The sequence below is a fragment of the Plectropomus leopardus genome, chromosome 8 (assembly GCF_026936395.1).
Source record: "Plectropomus leopardus strain MGB_pleo_1.0 chromosome 8, ASM2693639v1, whole genome shotgun sequence".
NCBI lineage: Eukaryota > Metazoa > Chordata > Actinopteri > Perciformes > Serranidae > Plectropomus > Plectropomus leopardus.
Window position 1 is genome coordinate 20129590 of NC_142183.1, and position 24476 is coordinate 20154065.

The window sequence follows — 24476 nt, forward strand, 5'->3', positions numbered from 1 at the left end:
TTTCTCTCTCTGTACTTTCCTCAAAATCCATACTCAATGGTTAAAGATGGGATGAAGTGACACAGGTGCACTTGTCAATTTTCTGTATATGCTTTCTATTGTTTATATTCGCGACAAAAAAAACTTTTGTCTAATTGTGCAGATTTAAAGCGTGTGGGGATATATTATTGTTTTTTTAATCAAGGCAGGCTTGAATCCACCACACCATCATTTACTGGTATAGACTGTAAATTTAATTGCTGTGTGCTTGCAAACATATAACAGACAGAATTATCCTTTCATTTAATGCACATTTCAAAGACAGCTCAATCTTTGATCATGTAAGAAGTTATACCACTCAACGATAAGATCGCATCTGCACGCCATCGTGTGAATGTTTGAAGCTAAGCACCCATAAAATATTTTCCAACCATTTATGTTCCTCAAGGATAAGCAGCATATGACTACTGTTTTTATAAAGTAAATATTATGTTTTCCATTGCCATATAACTCAACTCTGACTTCAACTCTGAAGTTTGACAAAGTTTAGACAGGTTGGCAGGAATCAACATCTTTATACATGCTTAACTGCATAAAATACAACACTATTAAACTTTGCAGATTAATTTATCATTTCTACAAGCTGCCTATCTGTGTGTGTGTAGGTAGATAGATAGCTAGATAGATAGCTAGATAGACAGATAGACGGATAGATAGATAGATAGATAGATAGATAGATAGATAGATAGATAGATAGATAGATAGATAGATAGATAGATAATTTCTATTTTATTTTATTTTTTAATCCCGCAAAGACTTTCATCTGTTATGCATCAGTTGCCATTAATCTGTTCAGGACAATGTTTGTACTCCTGGACAACAAGAAAAAAAGTGCAATAAAAAATTGCTTTGGAGAAAAAAACTTCAGAAGCAAGTGCTATCCTGTCAAAGGCATACACTTTATGTGAAAGACTGGAAGTAATAACAATTCAAGAGGGAGTGCGTTTTTCAGAATGTGAACATCAATGATTTTACATACAGATGGCCAACTTAAGACAGCGAGATTCCTCTAGCAAATCTGAATGAATACAGATGTTCCATTTTCAATTTCTCCATACAGCTGAAGTACCAAGCGCCACTATCGGTTAATAGTAATGAACGTCTTATTAGTATAAACCCCCAAAACGCACTTAAACTGGCGCTAATTTAGAGCAAAGGCAGATCCATAGACAATTAACCTGTTAAGAAAATTATGTAACATGGCAAAGGCACTACAACCAATTTCAGAGAAAGGAAATGACAACACCATAACACAAAGAGGATAACTACCTCTCAAAATGCATCACAAAAGACTTAGGGGTTCAGCACCAAGGACAGAGACACACAAGGCGAAATTCGTAGTGTCCTCTCACATAAAAAAGAACACTTATGCAACGAGATCAAGAAACAAAGATACTGAAAAAGAACGTCTAAAAATTGCAAACATTCAAAATTACTGGCAGTACAGATATTACAGTAGAATATGTGTAGGTCATGTAATGGTATGTGTCCTTGAGTCAGTAAGTTTATGTGTGGGGATGAAAGGCTGAAACAAACCCTAAAAGTTGCTCTGAGAAGTGTTTGACCTTCGTGCGAGCACATAATTCGAACACGAGTTTAGTAAAATGATATGTGGCCCTACCTCAGGAGAACCATCACTATCTCCAAATGCATCAGCAAAGTCTGATGGACTTTTCCTCAGAGTCTGGTCAGCAGGCAGTGTGTTGTCATTGTAAGAGGACACGAACTTAAAGTCACTGGTTCTTGAACCTGTTGTCAGGTACGCGTCATAATTGTAAGTGCTGCGTAAAGTTCCTGTGCCGTCAACATCTGCGTAATTAGGAGGGAGATAAGCGCTGGGGATGGCAACTGCTCCATCAAACAACAGTCTGGGCTTTCTCCTGCGACAAAACCTCACACCCAGGATGATGATAATGAAGGTCAGGAAAAACGTGGACACTGACACCAGCGCGATGATCAGATAAGAGGTCAGTTTAGAGTTCTTCTCATCATAAGAAATATCTTTCAGTTCTGGCACCTCAGCCAAGTTATCAGAAATAAGTAAATACATGGAACAGGTGGCAGACAGAGAGGGCTGTCCATTATCTTTCACTGACACAATAAGGTTCTGTTTCATGCTGTCAGACTCGGAAATGTCCCGCTGTGTCCTGATCTCTCCGCTGTGGACACCAATAGTGAAAAGTCCAGGATCAGTGGATTTCACTATATGATAGGACAGCCAGGCGTTCTGTCCGGAGTCTGCGTCCACCGCTATCACTTTGGACACCAAAGAGCCTCCGTGTGCAGCTTTTGGGACCAGCTCGGTCATGAACGAGTTGCCCTCCGGGGCGGGGTACAGTATCTGAGGAGAGTTGTCATTCACATCTGATATGAACACACTCACGGTCACGTTGCTGCTGAGCGGAGGAGAACCGTTGTCTCTGGCCATCACGTGCACTTTAAAACTCCTGAACTGTTCATAATCAAACGACCTCACAGCGTGGATCACCCCCGTGTCTCCGTTCACAGACAGATAGGAGGACACCGGGGCACCGTTCAACTCACCGGCTAACAGAGAATAAATCACTGTACCGTTTTGTCTCCAGTCGGGGTCTCGAGCACTAACGGAACATAAAGTGGAGCCAGGTTTGTTATTTTCACTCACATATGCGCTGTACGACTGTTCCTCAAACACAGGTGGGTTGTCGTTGATGTCTGCTACAGATAACTGAACAGTTTTAGAGGAGGACAGAGGTGGAGAGCCCTCGTCAGTGGCAGTGATTGTAATGTTGTAATCAGACACTACTTCACGGTCCAGTTGTCCTGTGCTCACCAGAGAATAATAGTTTTTAATAGAAGGAACCAACTTAAAAGGGACATTTTGCTGAATGGAGCAGCGGACCTGTCTGTTATTCTCAGAGTCTCTATCCTGCACGTTAATGATGCCCACCTCTGTACCAGGTGACACATTCTCAGGTATGGGGTTAGACAGTGATTTTAGATATATTATCGGGGCGTTGTCATTCACATCAGTGATTTCAATAATAACTTTGGCTTCGGAAGAGAGGCCATAACCATCTTTGGCCTCAACATTCACTTCGTATTTTGATCCCTCTTCATAATCTATCTCACCTGTCACACTGATTTCTCCAGTTTTCTCATCAAGTGAAAAAAGCTTTCGCGATCTATCATTCAGTCGGCTAAATTCATATGTAACCTCTCCATTTAAATCTTCGTCTGCATCTGATGCACTCACAGTGATAACTGGAGTTTTCATGGGTGAGTTTTCCGGTAACGTGGCTGTATATACGGCCTCAGTGAAAACTGGGGCGTTATCATTAGCATCAAGTACAATGACGTGTATGACTACAGTCCCGGATCTCGGAGGAGAACCACCATCTACAGCTGTGAGCGATAATTTCATTTCCCGCTGCTCCTCTCGGTCTAACTCTTTTTCTAAAACCAACTCGCCGTATTTACTGCCAGCACTTGTCGTCTGAATACTGAAAACAAAGTGAGAGTTTTCTTGCAAAATGTAGCTTTCAACTGAGTTCTTGCCTATATCTGCATCTTGTGCTGCATTGATGCGATACCTCGCTCCTTTGGCAGCTGACTCTCTAATTTCCAGCTTTACAGTGTCCTTCTGGAAAAATGGTGCATTGTCGTTTATGTCCTGCACCTGCAGAGACAGCCGGTGTAACTCCAGTGGATTCTCTAACAGCAAGTCGAATTTCAGAACACACGAAGGCTTTTCTCCACAGTGCTCCTCTCTGTCTATTCTTTCCGCAACGATTAAATCTCCACTTCGGAGGTTAATCCCGCAATATTGTCTGTCATTTCCCTCGATTTCAACACGAGCTTTGCGAGCAGACAATCTCCCGACCTCCAGTCCGAGATCCTTGGCGATATTTCCAATAACTGATCCGCGCTTGAGCTCCTCCTGTACAGAATAGCTCAGGTCTCCATGCGCGTAGTGCACCGCAACAAAGAAAAGGACAAAGCCATAGCTCTGAATTACGCTCCGTCTATTCATCATCCTCAGACAGAATTACAAAAATCAAAACACGTTTGTTTTAAGCATTAAATCCACGTCAATCTATCGACGTTCCTGCAAGCATTTGCCGTGAAGGAAACAGAGAATACAAGGGTGGTCGAACAAATAATGGGTGGTGTGCAAAGCAGGCTGAACACTCGCCTTTTTAGCTGGTCTATAGTGACACCGTGAGTACAAATGAAATATAGCAGCCTTCATGAAGTAATGCAAATTTCCTTAATAATGACGTCGTTTGGCCAAAAAGTTTGAATTGAAACGCATTGTAATAACTTAACAAAACGCACAATGAGCCCCTACAGCGTTTTACCTGCTCTTTAACTTAAGTTGGATGCTTCCTCACTGTCTTATGAGCCTTTACAAACAACAATATGATTCATACTGCAGTAATCCACATTAAGCACTTTATATTGATTGTTGTGAAATAACCCACCCCAAATGTTAAACAAAATTGGACCAATAACCACGTCCTTTATGCTGCACGGTGAAGCTCGCTTAGATTCGCATCTCTCTGACTCTCCCTTTCTCTGAAATAAATCCAATACTTTGCCGTGAACCATGCAAGACTTTGCCTCCAGCTAATTCCAGACACCACCTGAATGACATGATGAAATCTAATGAAGAAACACATGATATACACTAACAGAGCACACGACGGGTCGGGCGAAATCATGCCATTTAAGTTACACTGGGGGAAACCATTTGTGATGTTAACTTCACCATGAAAGTTAAAAGCAAGCGAGGAAACAATACTTTCTGCAGAAAAATTGATGGTCAATCACAATGAAATTTAGTAATTCGTTAATGAGATGCACTTAGAAACAAGACTGTTATACACTGACCGCACATTAATGCCACTCATTCAACTGATGTGATTTTTTTTTTTTTTTTACAGTTTTTAACCAAAAGCAATTTATAAATGTAATAAAGAGCATTTGTTTTATTTATACCATAGTACACTGATGTCTCTGGGGAAAAATATGCAACCAACATTAATGTAAAACATTTCAGAGGTGAGATCATAGCAGACAGGGTAAGATGCAACGCAAAAGCAACAGCAAGGTTCAGCACCAAGGACAGCGCTGACTTGGTCTAATATGCAGCAAGGACAGAGACACAAAAACAGACTAAAGCTCAACCAGCTGTGATGGCTTAACTCAAAAGGGATGGACAAAACTTAGTCACTGTGTTAGCAGAGAGGACAGTACGGAAATAATTATTTGAAAAAAAAATAAACAGCCTCTACTTAAATGACCACAAATTTTTAATTTCTGCATGCTGCGATAAAATGACTCTTCTGTGAACTCTCGCTGCTTCATCACACTATCACACATCAATAAGTACATTTAGACATAAATAGAACTTGTCGCTGCAACAAGACAAGAAGACAAGAAAGACAAGAAACTCAACTACAAATCATGAAAGTGTATTGGCTTGATGATAGAGGAGTCAAAAGATCAAATGACATGTAACACCTGTTCCTACCTCAGGAGAGCCATCACTATCTCCAAAAGCATCAGCAAAGTCTGATGGACTTTTCCTCAGAGTCTGGTCAGCAGGCAGTGTGTTGTCATTGTAAGAGGACACGAACTTAAAGTCACTGGTTCTTGAACCTGTTGTCAGGTACGCGTCATAATTGTAAGTGCTGCGTAAAGTTCCTGTGCCGTCAACATCTGCGTAATTAGGAGGGAGATACGCGCTGGGGATGGCAACTGCTCCATCAAACAACAGTCTGGGCTTTCTCCTGCGACAAAACCTCACACCCAGGATGATAATAATGAAGGTCAGGAAAAACGTCGACACAGACACCAACGCGATGATCAGATAAGAGGTCAGTTTGGAGTTCTTCTCATCATAAGAAATATCCTTCAGTTCTGGCACCTCAGCCAAGTTATCAGAAATAAGTAAATACATGGAACAGGTGGCAGACAGAGAGGGCTGTCCGTTATCTTTCACTGACACAATAAGGTTCTGTTTCATGCTGTCAGACTCGGAAATGTCCCGCTGTGTCCTGATCTCTCCGCTGTGGACACCAATAGTGAAAAGTCCAGGATCAGTGGATTTCACTATATGATAGGACAGCCAGGCGTTCTGTCCGGAGTCTGCGTCCACCGCTATCACTTTGGACACCAAAGAGCCTCCGTGTGCAGCTTTTGGGACCAGCTCGGTCATGAACGAGTTGCCCTCCGGGGCGGGGTACAGTATCTGAGGAGAGTTGTCATTCACATCTGATATGAACACACTCACGGTCACGTTGCTGCTGAGCGGAGGAGAACCGTTGTCTCTGGCCATCACGTGCACTTTAAAACTCCTGAACTGTTCATAATCAAACGACCTCACAGCGTGGATCACCCCCGTGTCTCCGTTCACAGACAGATAGGAGGACACCGGGGCACCGTTCAACTCACCGGCTAACAGAGAATAAATCACTGTACCGTTTTGTCTCCAGTCGGGGTCTCGAGCACTAACGGAACATAAAGTGGAGCCAGGTTTGTTATTTTCACTCACATATGCGCTGTACGACTGTTCCTCAAACACAGGTGGGTTGTCGTTGATGTCTGCTACAGATAACTGAACAGTTTTAGAGGAGGACAGAGGTGGAGAGCCCTCGTCAGTGGCAGTGATTGTAATGTTGTAATCAGACACTACTTCACGGTCCAGTTGTCCTGTGCTCACCAGAGAATAATAGTTTTTGATAGAAGGAACCAACTTAAAAGGGACATTTTGCTGAATGGAGCAGCGGACCTGTCTGTTATTCTCAGAGTCTCTATCCTGCACGTTAATGATGCCCACCTCTGTACCAGGTGACACGTTCTCAGGTATGGGGTTAGACAGTGATTTTAGATATATTATCGGGGCATTGTCATTCACATCAGTGATTTCAATAATAACTTTGGCTTCGGAAGAGAGGCCATAACCATCTTTGGCCTCAACATTCACTTCGTATTTTGATCCCTCTTCATAATCTATCTCACCTGTCACACTGATTTCTCCAGTTTTCTCATCAAGCGAAAAAAGCTTTCGCGATCTATCAGACAGTCGGCTAAATTCATATGTAACTTCTCCGTTTACACCTTCATCTGCATCTGATGCACCCACAGTGATAACTGGAGTTTTCATGGGTGAGTTTTCCGGTAACGTGGCTGTATATACGGCCTCAGTGAAAACTGGGGCGTTATCATTAGCATCAAGTACAATGACGTGTATGGCTACAGTCCCGGATCTCGAAGGAGAACCACCATCTACAGCTGTGAGTGATAATTTCATTTCCTGCTGCTCCTCTCGGTCTAACTCTTTCTCTAAAACCAACTCACCGTATTTACTGCCAGCACTTGTCGTCTGAATACTGAAAACAAAGTGAGGGTTTTCTTGCAAAATGTAGCTTTCAACTGAGTTCTTGCCTATATCTGCATCGTGTGCTGCATTAATGCGATACCTAGCTCCTTTGTCAGCTGACTCTCTAATTTCCAGCTTGACAGTGTCCTTCTGGAAAAATGGTGCATTGTCGTTTATATCCTGCACCTGCAGAGACAGCCGGTGTAACTCCAATGGATTCTCTAACAGCAAGTCGAATTTCAGAACACACGAAGGCTTTTCTCCACAGTGCTCCTCTCTGTCTATTCTTTCCGCAACGATTAAATCTCCGCTTCGGAGGTTAATCCCGCAATATTGCCTGTCGTTTCCCTCGATTTCAACACGAGCTTTGCGAGCAGACAGTCTGCCGACCTCCAGTCCGAGATCCTTGGCGATATTTCCAATAACAGATCCGCGCCTGAGCTCCTCCTGTACAGAATAGCTCAGGTCTCCGTGTGCGTAATGCACCGCAACAAAGAAAAGGACAAAGCCGTAGCTCTGCATTACGCTCTGTCTATTCATCATCCTCAGACAGAATTACAAAATTCAAAACACGTTTGTTCCTATTATTAAATCCACGTTATTCAATCGACGTTCCTCCAAACATTTGCCGTCAGTGTTGAAGGAAACAGATAATACAAGGGTGGTCGAACAAATAATGGGTGGTGTGCAAAGCAAGCTGAACATTTGCCTTTTTAGCTGGTCTATAGTGACACCGTGAGTACAAATGAAATATAGCAGCCTTAGTGAAATAATGCAAACTTTCTCAACATATAGTCAGGTCGCTTGGCCAGAAGGTTTGAATTAAACGCATTCTAATAACGTACCATAACGGGTAGTGAGCCGCTACTGTAGTTTTGCCTTTTTTTAACTAAGATGCTTGCTCAACTGTCTTATTAGCCTTTATAAACAATGTCTCCTCCTAAAGTAATACATGTCAACGTCGTATTAATTATATCGAAACAACCCTCTCCAAATATTAAACAATGCGGGACCATAAATCGTGTCCTCTAATGCTACACGGGAAACACTTCAAGCACTCGCAGACTCGCATCTCTCTCGCTCTCTTTCTCCGAAATAACTATAATCCAATACATTGCCGTGATCCATGTAGAACTCGGCCTTCGGCTTCCTCAAGACACCACCTGATTAACATGACGAAATCTAATTAAAAGACACACGATGCACACTAGCACAACACACGAGGAGTAGAATGAAAGCCTGTCTTTAATGCTGCACTGGGGAAAACTTATGTGTGACTTTAACTTTACAGTGCAAATTAAAAGTAAGGGAGGAAAAATGAAAAAAAAAAAAACTTCATGCAGAAAAAAATGTCAGTCAATCTCATTGAAAATGTGTAATTCGTGTATGAGATACACTTATAAACCAGGAATATTATACAGTGACTGCAAATTATTGCCATTTATTCAAGTTAAAATCAACTCCGTTTTTACTTAAAAAAAAAAAAGTATTAGCGAATTATACATGTAAACAGAGGGCGTGGTTGTTTTTTACAATGTATAACACTGATTTGTCAGGGGAAAAATGTAACTAATGCTAATGCAAAACCTTTGAAGGCTGAGAAGATAGTAGACAGGGGGGAGATGCATCGCAAAAAACAGCAGGGTTCAGCACCAAGGACAGCTCTTACTTGATCTGCTCACCAATTGCAGAGCCACAAAAACAGACTGAAGCTCAACCAGCCGTGATGGCTTAACTCAAAAGAGATGGCTGAAAACGTAAAGTCACTGTGTTAAGAGAGAGGACAGTATGGGAATAAATTGTACGGGAAAAAAATTAACGGCCTCCTCTTGTATGATCAAACTGAAAAAGCTGCATGCTTCGATAAAATGACTCTTCTGTTAACTCTAGCTGCATCATCACGATCCAGTCAAACTGCAACGACAACTCGACAGTCCATTGAAACTCATATAGTGACATGTAAAGCAATATTAAATTACATGGAGCAAGTTTATCTCACATCTTAGGTTTCCCGAACAGTGTGTTTCAAAACAGAAAGACAAGAAAGGAAACTATAAATCATAACTGAATGTGTATTGGCTGGGTGATTGAGGTGTCAAAAGATCAAACGGAATTCAACACCTGTTCCTACCTCAGGAGAGCCATGACTATCTCCAAACGCATCAACAAAGTCTGATGGACTTTTCCTCAGAGTCTGGTCAGCAGGCAGTGTGTTGTCATTGTAAGAGGACACGAACTTAAAGTCACTGGTTCTTGAACCTGTTGTCAGGTACGCGTCATAATTGTAAGTGCTGCGTAAAGTTCCTGTGCCGTCAACATCTGCGTAATTAGGAGGGAGATAAGCGCTGGGGATGGCAACTGCTCCATCAAACAACAGTCTGGGCTTTCTCCTGCGACAAAACCTCACACCCAGGATGATGATAATGAAGGTCAGGAAAAACGTCGACACAGACACCAGCGCGATGATCAGATAAGAGGTCAGTTTGGAGTTCTTCTCATCATAAGAAATATCCTTCAGTTCTGGCACCTCAGCCAAGTTATCAGAAATAAGTAAATACATGGAACAGGTGGCAGACAGAGAGGGCTGTCCGTTATCTTTCACTGACACAATTAGGTTCTGTTTCATGCTGTCAGACTCGGAAATGTCCCGCTGTGTCCTGATCTCTCCGCTGTGGACACCAATAGCGAAAAGTCCAGGATCAGTGGATTTCACTATATGATAGGACAGCCAGGCGTTCTGTCCGGAGTCTGCGTCCACCGCTATCACTTTGGACACCAGAGAGCCTCCGTGTGCAGCTTTGGGGACCAGCTCAGTCATGAACGAGTTGCCCTCCGGGGCGGGGTACAGTATCTGAGGAGAGTTGTCATTCACATCCGATATGAACACACTCACGGTCACGTTGCTGCTGAGCGGAGGAGAACCGTTGTCTCTGGCCATCACGTGCACTTTAAAACTCCTGAACTGTTCATAATCAAACGACCTCACAGCGTGGATCACCCCCGTGTCTCCGTTCACAGACAGATAGGAGGACACCGGGGCACCGTTCACCTCACCGGCTAACAGAGAATAAATCACGGTACCGTTTTGTCTCCAGTCGGGGTCTCGAGCACTAACGGAACATAAAGTGGAGCCAGGTTTGTTATTTTCACTCACATATGCGCTGTACGACTGTTCCTCAAACACAGGTGGGTTGTCGTTGATGTCTGCTACAGATAACTGAACAGTTTTAGAGGAGGACAGAGGTGGAGAGCCCTCGTCAGTGGCAGTGATTGTAATGTTGTAATCAGACACTACTTCACGGTCCAGTTGTCCTGTGCTCACCAGAGAATAATAGTTTTTGATAGAAGGAACCAACTTAAAAGGGACGTTTTGCTGAATGGAGCAGCGGACCTGTCTGTTATTCTCAGAGTCTCTATCCTGCACGTTAATGATGCCCACCTCTGTACCAGGTGACACGTTCTCAGGTATGGGGTTAGACAGTGATTTTAGATATATTATCGGGGCATTGTCATTCACATCAGTGATTTCAATAATAACTTTTGCTTCGGAAGAGAGGCCATAACCATCTTTGGCCTCAACATTCACTTCATATTTTGATCCCTCTTCATAATCTATCTCACCTGTCACACTGATTTCGCCAGTTTTTTCATCAAGTGAAAAAAGCTTTTGTGATTTATCAGACAGTCGGCTAAATTCATATGTAACTTCTCCATTTAAACCTTCGTCTGCATCTGATGCTCTCACAGTGATAACTGGAGTTTTCATCGGTGAGTTTTCCGGTAACGTGGCTGTATATACGGCCTCAGTGAAAATTGGGGCGTTATCATTAGCATCAAGTACAATGACGTGTATGACTACAGTCCCGGATCTCGGAGGAGAACCACCATCTACAGCTGTGAGCGATAATTTCATTTCCTGCTGCTCTTCTCGGTCTAACTCTTTCTCTAAAACCAACTCACCGTACTTACTACCAGCACTTGTCGTCTGAATACTGAAAACAAAGTGAGGGTTTTCTTGCAAAATGTAGCTTTCAACTGAGTTCTTGCCTATATCTGCATCTTGTGCTGCATTAATGCGATACCTAGCTCCTTTGTCAGCTGACTCTGTGATTTCCAGCTTGACAGTGTCTTTCGGGAAAATTGGTGCATTGTCGTTTATGTCCTGCACCTGCAGAGACAGCCGGTGTAACTCCAATGGATTCTCTAACAGCAAGTCGAATTTCAGAACACACGAAGGCTTTTCTCCACAGTGCTCCTCTCTGTCTATTCTTTCCGCAACGATTAAATCTCCACTTCGAAGGTTAATCCCGCAATACTGCCTGTCGTTTCCCTCCATGTCAACACGAGCTTTGCGAGCAGACAGTCTGCCGACCTCTAGTCCGAGATCCTTGGCGATATTTCCAATAACAGATCCGCGCTTGAGCTCCTCCTGTACAGAATAGCTCAGGTCTCCGTGCGCGTAGTGCACCGCAACAAAGAAAAGGACAAAGCCGTAGCTCTGAATTACGCTCCGTCTATTCATCATCCTCAGACAGAATTACAAAAATCAAAACACGTTTGTTTTAAGCATTAAATCCACGTCATTCAATCGACGTTCCTGCAAGCATTTGCCGTGAAGGAAACAGAGAATACAAGGGTGGTCGAACAAATAATGGGTGGTGTGCAAAGCAGGCTGAACACTCGCCTTTTTAGCTGGTCTATAGTGACACCGTGAGTACAAATGAAATATAGCAGCCTTCATGAAGTAATGCAAATTTCCTTAATAATCATGTCGTTTGGCCAAAAAGTTTGAATTGAAACGCATTGTAATAACTTAACAAAACGCACAATGAGCCCCTACAGCGTTTTACCTGCTCTTTAACTTAAGTTGGATGCTTCCTCACTGTCTTATGAGCCTTTACAAACAACAATATGATTCATACTGCAGTAATCCACATTAAGCACTTTATATTGATTGTTGTGAAATAACCCACCCCAAATGTTAAACAAAATTGGACCAATAACCACGTCCTTTATGCTGCACGGTGAAGCTCGCTTAGATTCGCATCTCTCTGACTCTCCCTTTCTCTGAAATAAATCCAATACTTTGCCGTGAACCATGCAAGACTTTGCCTCCAGCTAATTCCAGACACCACCTGAATGACATGATGAAATCTAATGAAGAAAACATGATATACACTAACAGAGCACACGACGGGTCGGGCGAAATCATGCCATTTAAGTTACACTGGGGGAAACCATTTGTGATGTTAACTTCACCATGAGAGTTAAAAGCAAGCGAGGAAACAATACTTTCTGCAGAAAAATTGATGGTCAATCACAATGAAATTTAGTAATTCGTTAATGAGATGCACTTAGAAACAAGACTGTTATACACTGACCGCACATTAATGCCACTCATTCAACTGATGTGATTTTTTTTTTTTTACAGTTTTTAACCAAAAGCAATTTATAAATGTAATAAAGAGCATTTGTTTTATTTATACCATAGTACACTGATGTCTCTGGGGAAAAATATGCAACCAACATTAATGTAAAACATTTCAGAGGTGAGATCATAGCAGACAGGGGTAAGATGCAACGCAAAAGCAACAGCAAGGTTCAGCACCAAGGACAGCGCTGACTTGGTCTAATATGCAGCAAGGACAGAGACACAAAAACAGACTAAAGCTCAACCAGCTGTGATGGCTTAACTCAAAAGAGATGGACAAAACTTAGTCACTGTGTTAGCAGAGAGGACAGTACGGAAATAATTATTTGGAAAAAAAAAAAATAAACAGCCTCTACTCAAATGACCACAAATTTTAAATTTCTGCATGCTGCGATAAAATGACTCTTCTGTGAACTCTCGCTGCTTCATCACACTGTCACACATCAATAAGTACATTTAGACATAAATAGAACTTGTCGCTGCAACAAGACAAGAAGACAAGAAAGACAAGAAACTCAACTACAAATCATGAAAGTGTATTGGCTTGATGATAGAGGAGTCAAAAGATCAAATGACATGTAACGCCTGTTCCTACCTCAGGAGAGCCATCACTATCTCCAAAAGCATCAGCAAAGTCTGATGGACTTTTCCTCAGAGTCTGGTCAGCAGGCAGTGTGTTGTCATTGTAAGAGGACACGAACTTAAAGTCACTGGTTCTTGAACCTGTTGTCAGGTACGCGTCATAATTGTAAGTGCTGCGTAAAGTTCCTGTGCCGTCAACATCTGCGTAATTAGGAGGGAGATACGCGCTGGGGATGGCAACTGCTCCATCAAACAACAGTCTGGGCTTTCTCCTGCGACAAAACCTCACACCCAGGATGATAATAATGAAGGTCAGGAAAAACGTCGACACAGACACCAACGCGATGATCAGATAAGAGGTCAGTTTGGAGTTCTTCTCATCATAAGAAATATCCTTCAGTTCTGGCACCTCAGCCAAGTTATCAGAAATAAGTAAATACATGGAACAGGTGGCAGACAGAGAGGGCTGTCCGTTATCTTTCACTGACACAATAAGGTTCTGTTTCATGCTGTCAGACTCGGAAATGTCCCGCTGTGTCCTGATCTCTCCGCTGTGGACACCAATAGTGAAAAGTCCAGGATCAGTGGATTTCACTATATGATAGGACAGCCAGGCGTTCTGTCCGGAGTCCGCGTCCACCGCTATCACTTTGGACACCAGAGAGCCTCCGTGTGCAGCTTTTGGGACCAGCTCGGTCATGAACGAGTTACCCTCCGGGGCGGGGTACAGTATCTGAGGAGAGTTGTCATTCACATCCGATATGAACACACTCACGGTCACGTTGCTGCTGAGCGGAGGAGAACCGTTGTCTCGGGCCATCACGTGCACTTTAAAACTCCTGAACTGTTCATAATCAAACGACCTCACAGCGTGGATCACCCCCGTGTCTCCGTTCACAGACACATAGGAGGACACCGGGGCACCGTTCACCTCACCGGCTAACAGAGAATAAATCACGGTACCGTTTTGTCTCCAGTCGGGGTCTCGAGCACTAACGGAACATAAAGTGGAGCCAGGTTTGTTATTTTCACTCACATATGCGCTGTACGACTGTTCCTCAAACACAGGTGGGTTGTCGTTGATGTCTGCTACAGATAACTGAACAGTTTTAGAGGAGGACAGAGGTGGAGAGCCCTCGTCAGTGGCAGTGATTGTAATGTTGTAATCAGACACGACTTCGCGGTCCAGTTGTCCTGTGGTCACCAGAGAATAATAGTTTTTAATAGAAGGAACCAACTTAAAAGGGACGTTTTGTTGAATGGAGCAGCGGACCTGTCTGTTATTCTCAGAGTCTCTATCCTGCACGTTAATGATGCCCACCTCTGTACCAGGTGTCACGTTCTCGGGTATGGGGTTAGACAGTGATTTCAAAGTGATAGCAGGTGGGTTGTCATTAACATCTGTTATATCTAGAATTACTGTACAATACGAGGTAAGACCTGGTCCGTCTTTTGCTCTTATTCGTAGTTCAATGGAGGACTCTGTCTCATAATCAATAGAGCCGACTACCCGTATCTCTCCCGTCTTATGATCAAGTGAGAACAAAGAAACATGCTCATCGGATACGTGATCAAAATTGTACGTGATATCTCCATTGGGTCCCGCGTCTGCATCAGTGGCGCTCACTGTAACAACCACTGTATCTGGAGGAGAGTTTTCAGGCAGACTGGCTTTATAAACGGCCTGGCTAAACACTGGGGCGTTATCATTAGCATCCAGCACAGTGACATGTATTACTGCAGTACCCGATCTCTGTGGAGAACCACCATCTAAAGCTGTAAGCACTAATTTAAGCTCTTTCTCCTGCTCACGGTCCAATTCTTTTACCAAAACCAGCTCGGAGTGTTTCCGCCCACCCTCTGTATCTACATTAATAGTGAAATGTTCATTATTTTCTAAACTGTAGCGCTGTACAGTATTTGTACCGATATCTGCATCATGGGCTTCAGTGAGTAAGAATCTCTCTCCTTTGTCTGCAGATTCTTGTATCTCAAATGTAATCATGCTTTCACTAAACTGTGGGGCGTTGTCGTTTATATCTTGCACATGAATACTGACACGATGAAGCTCTAAAGGGTTTTCCAAAACAAGCTCCTCTTTTAAAACACAAGTCGCCTTCTTACCACAAAGGCCCTCCCTGTCGATCCTGTCAGAAACAATCAAATCTCCGGTGCTCAGATTTATATCACAATACCGCTTATCATTCCCGTCCGTGTCAATGCGAGCTTTACGTGAGGAAAGTGAGACAATCCCGAGGCCCAGATCTTTGGCTATATTTCCGATCACAGACCCGCGTTTCATCTCCTCTGCGATAGAGTAGCTCACATCTCCAAACGCGAAATGCAGGCAGATGAAAAGAAAAACAACACAACAGCGATTCGGAGAAAATCCTCGGTGCACTGAATCTCCCATGGTCAACCAGGCGTTCATCTTTCCCTTTCCACATATATCAAAAGTGATCAGATACGGCTGGCCTTTCGTCCTTTAACCCCGCGCTGCACCACAATAACGATGTGCAATGGTGAAAAATTGAAGCTGAAGCTGCAGGCATATTCGGCCTTTGTTGGTGCACAGTGACACCAAGAGTTTCAATCAGTTATAGCACTGCAAACTAAAACAGTGACAACTTCACTGACTACAGCAGGACAAAACTATTGTTATTCAGCCATTTCGTGTTTATTAACGACATTGCCATATTATCTCAAAGCTGCATATACTTTCTAAAAGGACCATGTAACTGCTGAGATGTCTTTATCTGTTAAGACGTCAGTGTTTTGTATTGAATGTCGTCAATACGGTCAATAATTTTCAGCGCTGCGTCCCTCACACGCTGTCTGTAAAACACTGCTCCCATTAACATAAACTGCAAAATACACTTTATTCCACAGTACTAACTGCAAAATTTGCTTCTGGACTGGAAAAAAAACAATCCATAGCAATTCAGTTCACAGATGACATAATTCTTGCATCGCAGCTCCACTTAAAAATGCAACAGAAAAAATGAAACCATAAGCCAAAAATAATCAAAGTAAGCTACAGTAACGATGACACACAGAGCACAGCATTCCCTATAAGTATCAACTATTTTCTCAACAGACTTCAAGATTAGAGACCAGCATGACTCAACCGAGCATCACAGACAGAGACAAAGAAGTGACCCAAAAGTCATTAAATATAAAGACAGAGACAGATAGATCCAATATTTCTGCGGTGGAAATATTGTTTAAAAGTGCTGAAATACTCAGTATTCAATGCAGTTTTAACTTATGAAGTAGGAAAATGTGTTTGATAAAAGTTGAAGTTTGACGAAACATATATTGGTATAGCTCATCAAAAATACCAGAATCAAATATTGCAACTAAAACTTGCGTGTGCTATTGTACTGCGTTAAAATTTACTTGATAAAAAAAATCTATGAATCATTGTAACATTACCAAGCAGATCTTTTTAATAAACTAAAACACAACAAAAACATTATCCATTATCACACCCAATACATGTTAATTTCCCATGAAAAAAATCTGGTAATCGGCAATGCTGCTGGGTACATAGTCGATGAAATTCTCCAAATGCATGGCATACTGGTGAAACATAACTTCACAATTTATAAAAACGTTTGCACTAAAATAATATGATAATAGGACAACACTGGTGCAATCAGTGACCCACACTTTTCTAAACGATTGTCATGTCTCACTGACCACCAAGGCATGAGCTATTATGACTCATTGCTATTTGCCAACAGAAAACAAAGAAAACTGCAACACAAATCCCCACGAACTTGTGATGCATTGCAAGTTTTGATAAGTTTATGTGGCCGTCATGTTGTTTGTTGTAATTATGACTTTTTAAGAATTTACCCAATCACCAGATGAAAAAATCCGTGAAAGCAAAGACTCTAAAGCAGAATATAGGCCATCATCACTGCACTTATTTGAAACACAGAGAGAGAAAAAATACACTGATAGTTCAAATGATGTCCAGTCTCACAGTTAACTATGTCTGCAATGCCTTGAAAACCACACTGTACATATAAACACAGATTTATTTCCTCACTGTTAAGACCACAATTATGTCGATTGGGCCAATAAAACTTAATAGTCAATCTCAGTTCGCTAACCGATATCCAGTGCTTCAACAATGCAACCTCCAACTAGCAGACTGCCCAAAAACACGCTTGAACTGAAAAATTACTGATATAACTTCTGTGAGTTAATGTGGAAGGACACAGTAAATAAATAGCCACAGTGAAATGGTACCAACAATGTTCTCACAAGGACCATCTTAAACTCAAAATGCCTGTTTAAAATCAGTTAAACAAGAAAGAAGTTAATAGTTCATCGGGAAAGTATAATATATAAGGGCCCACTTCTAGGGATTCACCTAAATGACCAAATGCTTAAAAAACAAACAAGAATAATAACAAAAAAGGCAACTACAAATCATAATTGAATGTGTATTGTCTGGGTGAAGATGTCAAAAGATCAAACGAAATGTAACACCTGTTCCTACCTCAGGAGAACCATCACTATCTCCAAATGCATCAGCAAAGTCTGATGGACTTTTCCTCAGAGTCTGGTCAGCAGGCAGTGTGTTGTCATTGTAAGATGACACGAACTTAAAGTCACTGGTTCTTGAGCCTGTTGTCAGGTACGCATCATAATTGTAAGTGCTGCGTAAAGTTCCTGTGCCGTCAACATCTGCGTAATTAGGAGGGAGATAAGCGCTGGGGATGGCAACTGCTCCATCAAACAACAGTCTGGGCTTTCTCCTGCGACAAAACCTCACACCCAGCATAATGATAATGAAGGTCAGGAAAAACGTCGACACTGACACCAGCGCGATGATCAGATAAGAGGTCAGTTTGGAGTTCTTCTCATCATAAGAAATATCCTTCAGTTCTGGCACCTCAGCCAAGTTATCAGAAATAAGTAAATACATGGAACAGGTGGCAGACAGAGAGGGCTGTCCGTTATCTTTCACTGACACAATAAGGTTCTGTTTCATGCTGTCAGACTCGGAAATGTCCCGCTGTGTCCTGATCTCTCCGCTGTGGACACCAATAGTGAAAAGTCCCGGATCAGTGGATTTCACTATATGATAGGACAGCCAGGCGTTCTGTCCGGAGTCCGCGTCCACCGCTATCACTTTGGACACCAGAGAGCCTCCGTGTGCAGCTTTGGGGACCAGCTCGGTCATGAACGAGTTGCCCTCCGGTGCGGGGTACAGTATCTGAGGAGAGTTGTCATTCACATCCGATATGAACACACTCACGGTCACGTTGCTGCTGAGCGGAGGAGAACCGTTGTCTCTGGCCATCACGTGGACCTTAAAACTCCTGAACTGTTCATAATCAAACGACCTCACAGCGTGGATCACCCCCGTGTCTCCGTTCACAGACAGATAGGAGGACACCGGGGCACCGTTCACCTCACCGGCTAACAGAGAATAAATCACTGTACCGTTTTGTCTCCAGTCGGGGTCTCGAGCACTAACGGAACATAAAATGGAGCCAGGTTTGTTATTTTCACTCACATATGCGCTGTACGACTGTTCCTCAAACACAGGTGGGTTGTCGTTGATGTCTGCTATAGATAACTGAACAGTTTTAGAGGAGGACAGAGGTGGAGAGCCCTCGTCAGTGGCAGTGATTGTAATGTTGTAATCAGACACTACTTCGCGGTCCAGTTGTCCTGTGCTCACCAGAGAATAATAGTTTTTAATAGACGGAACCAACTTAAAAGGGACGTTTTGCTGAATGGAGCAGCGGACCTGTCTGTTATTCTCAGAGTCTCTGTCCTGCACATTTATGATGCCCACCTCTGTACCAGGTGGGGTGTCTTCTGGTATGGGATTTGTCAGTGACTTAATGAACGTAAGGGGGGCATTGTCATTGACATCTGTGATATCAATCATTAATGTAGAGGATGACACTAATCCAAGACCATCCTTGGCTGTAATTTGCAGTTCATAGACTGACATTTCCTCATAATCTATTGATCCACTTACTCTGACCTCACCAGTTGTTTCATCAAGAGAAAACACGTTATTACTTTCATCAGAAATGTGATCAAATTCATAAGTCACCTCCCCATTGATTCCCTCGTCTGCATCAGTGGCGCTCACAGTGACCACTACAGTGTCCAGAGGAGAGTTTTCAGGCAGACTGGCTTTATAAACGGCCTGGCTAAACACTGGGGCGTTATCATTAGCATCCAGCACAGTGACATGTATGACTGCGGTACCTGATCTCTGAGGTGTGCCTCCGTCTGTCGCCACAAGCACAATTGTTAGCTCATGCTGTTGTTCTCTATCCAGCTCTTTCTCTAAAACTAATTCGCTATATTTCCCTCCTCCGCCTTTTGCAATAACATTCAATCTGAAGTATTCATTTGCCTCGATACTATAGCCTTGGATGGCGTTTTGTCCGACATCTGCATCGTGGGCCTCATCTAGACGGTAGCGACTTCCTTTATTAGCCGATTCTCTAATTTCAAATTTTATTGTATTCTTTTTAAACTGCGGTGAATTATCGTTGATATCTTGGATGTGAACAGTAATGCGGTGCAGCTCTAAAGGGTTCTCTAGAACAAGTTCCTGTTTTAAAACGCAAGATGCCTTTTTGCCACAAAGCCCCTCTCTGTCAATCCTTTCGGCAACAATGATATCTCCGGTACTCAGATTAATGTCACAATACCGCTTGCTGTTTCCGTCTGCATCAAGGCGAGCCTTTCGAGCACTCAGTTTGCCCACCTCAAGTCCAATATCTTTCGCTATATTTCCAACAATCGAGCCGCGTTTTATCTCCTCCGGAAAAGAATAAGACACATCACCACAGACGGTTTGCAGCGCTAGAAGAAATACTGCCAAAGAGGTGACCAGGCCGAGCACGGAAAATGCTTTGTGTCCCATTTTCCTATAAGATCAGTGCGAAATCCACCTCTAACAAGATTTGTAAAATAAAAATAGTCAGCCAAACGGAATCCTTTTCGACAAGTCCAGTCCGGTTGTAAGTGGCGCGACTTCACGGCTTTCACCAGCAATCTATTGTGAAATAGAACTGTGCAAGCGTGTAAGGTATCATAATGCAACACTGTTAAATAAAGCTGGTAGACAGCGACACTGTGAGCAAAGAGTAGGTATTACAAACCATTTTAACAGTTGAGAGCTCTGATGAGAAAGATAAAAACGAGTCCGGTCCAGGCTGCAGTCAGACCCAAGCATAAATAAATGACATAAAAAATGTAGAGTGGAGATTCATTTTGTAAAGGCTAGTGTGTATTAATCTCAATAAAACTAATTTAATTGTACAGTATGAATGATAGTGTAAACATATAAAAGCGGCGTTGGTTTCAGCACCATGGATAGATCCATAGTATTAAGTAACACCAGCGGGTTCTCACTCCCACCTCGTCAATAACAGCGCGTCACGGGCCCATGCACATATTTATCACGTGTCTCAGAAGGCATACCAAACTGCAAAATAAAAGCTATTAAAATAAAACCCTGGTCTTATTTCTGAATGTGATGTAATAAATCATCACGACGAACAGCTCTAGCATTCAAGTGTTCTTGAAGAGAAATGGCGGAACGCATTTAGGGATGATATTACCAGTATAGGGAGTTGAGGAATACTGATGAATCAATGAACAGCATGACTGATTTACACAGCAGTATCTGATAAGGCTCTTTATCCATTTCCCCATGACTGTAGACCAGGGACAATGAAAGAATGCAGTCGTCGCACCAATCACTGTACGACAGAAGAAAAAAAAGTCAACAGCGCTGCCTGCGCGTCGTTTAGATGGATTATGCTTAACAGCTCCTATACCAAAGCCAGAGGCTTTAGTGTGAGTCCAATCTCATACTGTTTAGGTGCATATGGAAGAAAAAAAATCAGTTAGACCAATTAAAAGTGTAACTTTAAAATGTAGGAAGAATGTGACGTTCATAAATAACAAAGGGTCATACACGCATGTCAATGGTCACACACGGATGATATCACAAACGTGAGGTAAAACTGACTTTAATAGTCCGCCTACATATATTACAGAGAGTAGTTGTAAAATTTCAATAGATTTTTAGTTAAGATTCACCAATTCAACTGGTCAGTACTCGCTAAACGAATTTATTCTGAGAGTATTTTCTGAATTTTCACATGTACGATATAGATGAACATCCGCTGATGCGGTGAAAAAGTTGAACGGTTAAATCTCAACTAATAAGGCATTGAAATGTAATGACACACTCTTTAAAGGTGGATTATCCATTAAGTCTTACCACGTGTTTCAGAAATATAAATAAATACGTCTGACAAATTAAAAACTGACATTTCAGGAAAAAAAAGCTCGAAATGTTCTGATGTCAAATTTTGTTTTGTATTGTTTTGTTTTTTTTAACATCAGCCAAAAGAGGGAAAATGTAATGTTGAAGTGATTTGGACTAATAAGATGTAGAATTGTTTTCTAGGAAAAACAAATTGAGCAATTTGACCTCGCTTGAAACAAACGTGCGCCTACCTCCAGAGGTTCCAAAGAATCTTGAAACACTTCAGCAAAGTCTGATGGACTTTTCCTCAGAGTCTGGTCAGCAGGCAGTGTGTTGTCATTGTAAGAGGACACAAACTTAAAGTCACTGGTTCTTGAACCTGTTGTCAGGTACGCGTCATAATTGTAAGTGCTGCGTAAAGTTCCTGTGCCGTCAACATCTGCGTAATTAGGAGGGAGATAAGCGCTGGGGATGGCAACTGCTCCATCAAACAACAGTCTGGGCTTTCTCCTGCGACAAAACCTCACACCCAGGATGATGATAATGAAGGTCAGGAAAAACGTTGACACAGACACCAACGCGATGATCAGATAAGAGGTCAGTTTGGAGTTCTTCTCATCATAAGAAATATCCTTGAGTTCTGGCACCTCAGCCAAGTTATCAGAAATAAGTAAATACATGGAACAGGTAGCAGACAGAGAGGGCTGTCCGTTATCTTTCACTGACACAATAAGGTTCTGTTTCATGCTGTCAGACTCGGAAATGTCCCGCTGTGTCCTGATCTCTCCGCTGTGGACACCAATAGTGAAAAGTCCAGGATCAGTGGATTTCACTATCTGATAGGACAGCCAGGCGTTCTGTCCGGAGTCTGCGTCCACCGCTATCACTTTGGACACCAGAGAGCCTCCGTGTGCGGCTTTGGGGACCAGTTCGGTCATGAACGAGTTGCCCTCCGGGGCGGGGTACAGTATCTGAGGGGAGTTGTCATTCACATCCGATACGAACACACTCACGGTCACGTTGCTGCTGAGCGGAGGAGAACCGTTGTCTCTGGCCATCACGTGCACTTTAAAACTCCTGAACTGTTCATAATCAAACGACCTCACAGCGTGGATCACCCCCGTGTCTCCGTTCACAGACACATAGGAGGACACCGGGGCACCGTTCACTTCACTGGCTAACAGAGAATAAATCACTGTACCGTTTTGTCTCCAGTCGGGGTCTCGAGCACTAACGGAACATAAAGTGGAGCCAGGTTTGTTATTTTCACTCACATATGCGCTGTACGACTGTTCCTCAAACACAGGTGGGTTGTCGTTGATGTCTGCTACAGATAACTGAACAGTTTTAGAGGAGGACAGAGGTGGAGAGCCCTCGTCAGTGGCAGTAATTGTAATGTTGTAATCAGACACTACTTCGCGGTCCAGTTGTCCTGTGGTCACCAGAGAATAATAGTTTTTAATAGAAGGAACCAACTTAAAAGGGACGTTTTGCTGAATGGAGCAGCGGACCTGTCTGTTATTGCCCGAGTCTGCATCCTGTACATGGATGATGCCCACCTCTTTACCAGGTGACACATTCTCAGGTATGGGGTTTGTTAATGAATTTATATGTATCACTGGGGCATTATCATTCACATCAGTGATATCAATTACCACCTTTGTTTCTGAAGAAAGGCCATAGCCATCTTTTCCCTCAATTAGCATTTCAAATTTTGTCTCTTCCTCATAGTCAACATTTTTTGCTACTGTAATATCTCCAGTATATTCATTTAATGAAAATATTTGCTTTGCAATATCACTTATTCCACTAAACTCATAAGTTACTTTTCCATTGATGCCCTCATCCGCATCAGTCGCACTTACTGTCACTACTACAGTGTCAATGAGAGAGTTTTCAGGCAGAGTAGCTTCATAAACGGCCTGGCTGAAAACTGGGGCGTTATCATTGGCATCCAGCACAGTGATTTGTATGACTGCGGTACCTGATCTCTGAGGAGAGCCACCATCAACGGCTGTCAGCAATAAGGTCAGCTCTTGCTGTTCTTCCCGATCTAATTCTCTGTCTAACATGATCTCACTGTATTTTGTACCAACGGAATTTGTTAGTACATTTAAAGCAAAATAATTATTTTTATGTAATATATAGTTTTGCACGGCGTTTTGTCCTATGTCAGCATCGCGTGCAGCATTAATTCTATAGCGAGAGCCTTTGGGAGCTGATTCGCGGATTTCCAATTTGACAGCGTCTTTAGGGAAAACTGGTGGATTGTCATTTATATCTTGAATTTGCAAAGATATCCGGTGCGATTCGAGGGGATCCTCAAGTACCAATTCACATTTCAAAATACATGAAATCTTGGCTCCACAAAGCTCCTCTCTGTCAATCCGATCCGCGACTACTAGTTCTCCGGTACCAACGTTTAGCTCGCAATAACGTTTACGGTTTCCTTCGAGGACAATTCGAGCCTTTCGAGGTGGAAGTCTGTTTACTTGAAGCCCAAGATCTTTGGCGATATTTCCAATCACTGATCCGCGTTTCATTTCCTCTGGAAAGGAATAGCTCACGTCGCCATAACATATCTGTAATCCTAATCCCAAAAGCAAAAATAGTGAGCCGCAGAAAATGTTAACTTGCAATCCGTTATATTCCATCCTTCAGCGATCAAAATGAATCAACAACAACAAAGACGTTATCCGTATTCCTTACAAACACACCGGGAAATACATATCTGTGAATGATCCAAGAGTGTAATGGCTAACAATAAGCAGAAAAAGTGTGGGTGGAGA

General features: G+C 42.6%; 6 protein-coding genes across 6 annotated transcripts; all 6 read right to left on the reverse strand.

Moving 5' to 3' along the window:
* Positions 1-1347: 1347 nt before the first annotated feature.
* LOC121937995 (protocadherin beta-15-like) lies at positions 1348-5540 on the reverse strand. The gene has a single exon (XM_042481285.2). The coding sequence runs from the start codon at positions 4052-4054 to the stop codon at positions 1577-1579; it is 2478 nt and encodes an 825-aa protein (XP_042337219.2). The 5' UTR covers positions 4055-5540; the 3' UTR covers positions 1348-1576.
* Positions 5519-7927, reverse strand: LOC148188922 (protocadherin gamma-A12-like). Its single transcript, XM_088081436.1, has one exon. The coding sequence runs from the start codon at positions 7925-7927 to the stop codon at positions 5519-5521; it is 2409 nt and encodes an 802-aa protein (XP_087937562.1).
* A 1113-nt stretch (positions 7928-9040) lies between these two features.
* On the reverse strand, positions 9041-13214 carry LOC148188923 (protocadherin beta-15-like). Its single transcript, XM_088081086.1, has one exon. The coding sequence runs from the start codon at positions 11928-11930 to the stop codon at positions 9501-9503; it is 2430 nt and encodes an 809-aa protein (XP_087937212.1). The 5' UTR covers positions 11931-13214; the 3' UTR covers positions 9041-9500.
* Positions 13215-13395: 181 nt separating this feature from the next.
* LOC121938375 (protocadherin beta-16-like) lies at positions 13396-16060 on the reverse strand. The gene has a single exon (XM_042481631.2). The coding sequence runs from the start codon at positions 15847-15849 to the stop codon at positions 13396-13398; it is 2454 nt and encodes an 817-aa protein (XP_042337565.2). The 5' UTR covers positions 15850-16060.
* A 1810-nt stretch (positions 16061-17870) lies between these two features.
* Positions 17871-20591, reverse strand: LOC121964374 (protocadherin gamma-A4-like). Its single transcript, XM_042514583.2, has one exon. It carries the CDS (start codon positions 20329-20331, stop codon positions 17896-17898), a length of 2436 nt encoding a protein of 811 aa, XP_042370517.2. The 5' UTR covers positions 20332-20591; the 3' UTR covers positions 17871-17895.
* A 653-nt stretch (positions 20592-21244) lies between these two features.
* Positions 21245-24452, reverse strand: LOC121966563 (protocadherin beta-15-like). The gene is made up of 2 exons (XM_088081437.1): positions 21939-24452; positions 21245-21286 (listed from the first exon to the last, which is right to left on the reverse strand). Exons 1-2 carry the CDS (start codon positions 24339-24341, stop codon positions 21245-21247), a joined length of 2445 nt encoding a protein of 814 aa, XP_087937563.1. The 5' UTR covers positions 24342-24452.
* Positions 24453-24476: the final 24 nt, after the last annotated feature.

Excerpts from the sequence above, each read along its gene's own strand:
- LOC121937995 (XM_042481285.2), bottom strand. The coding sequence starts at position 4,054 with ATGATGAATAGACGGAGCGTAATTCAGAGCTATGGCTTTGTCCTTTTC.
- LOC148188922 (XM_088081436.1), bottom strand. The coding sequence starts at position 7,927 with ATGCAGAGCTACGGCTTTGTCCTTTTCTTTGTTGCGGTGCATTACGCA.
- LOC148188923 (XM_088081086.1), bottom strand. The coding sequence starts at position 11,930 with ATGATGAATAGACGGAGCGTAATTCAGAGCTACGGCTTTGTCCTTTTC.
- LOC121938375 (XM_042481631.2), bottom strand. The coding sequence starts at position 15,849 with ATGAACGCCTGGTTGACCATGGGAGATTCAGTGCACCGAGGATTTTCT.
- LOC121964374 (XM_042514583.2), bottom strand. The coding sequence starts at position 20,331 with ATGGGACACAAAGCATTTTCCGTGCTCGGCCTGGTCACCTCTTTGGCA.
- LOC121966563 (XM_088081437.1), bottom strand. The coding sequence starts at position 24,341 with ATGGAATATAACGGATTGCAAGTTAACATTTTCTGCGGCTCACTATTT. Across the intron at positions 21,287-21,938 it reads ATTCTTTGGAACCTCTGGAG|TATGAGATTGGACTCACACT; the intron begins GTAGGCGCACGT and ends GCACCTAAACAG.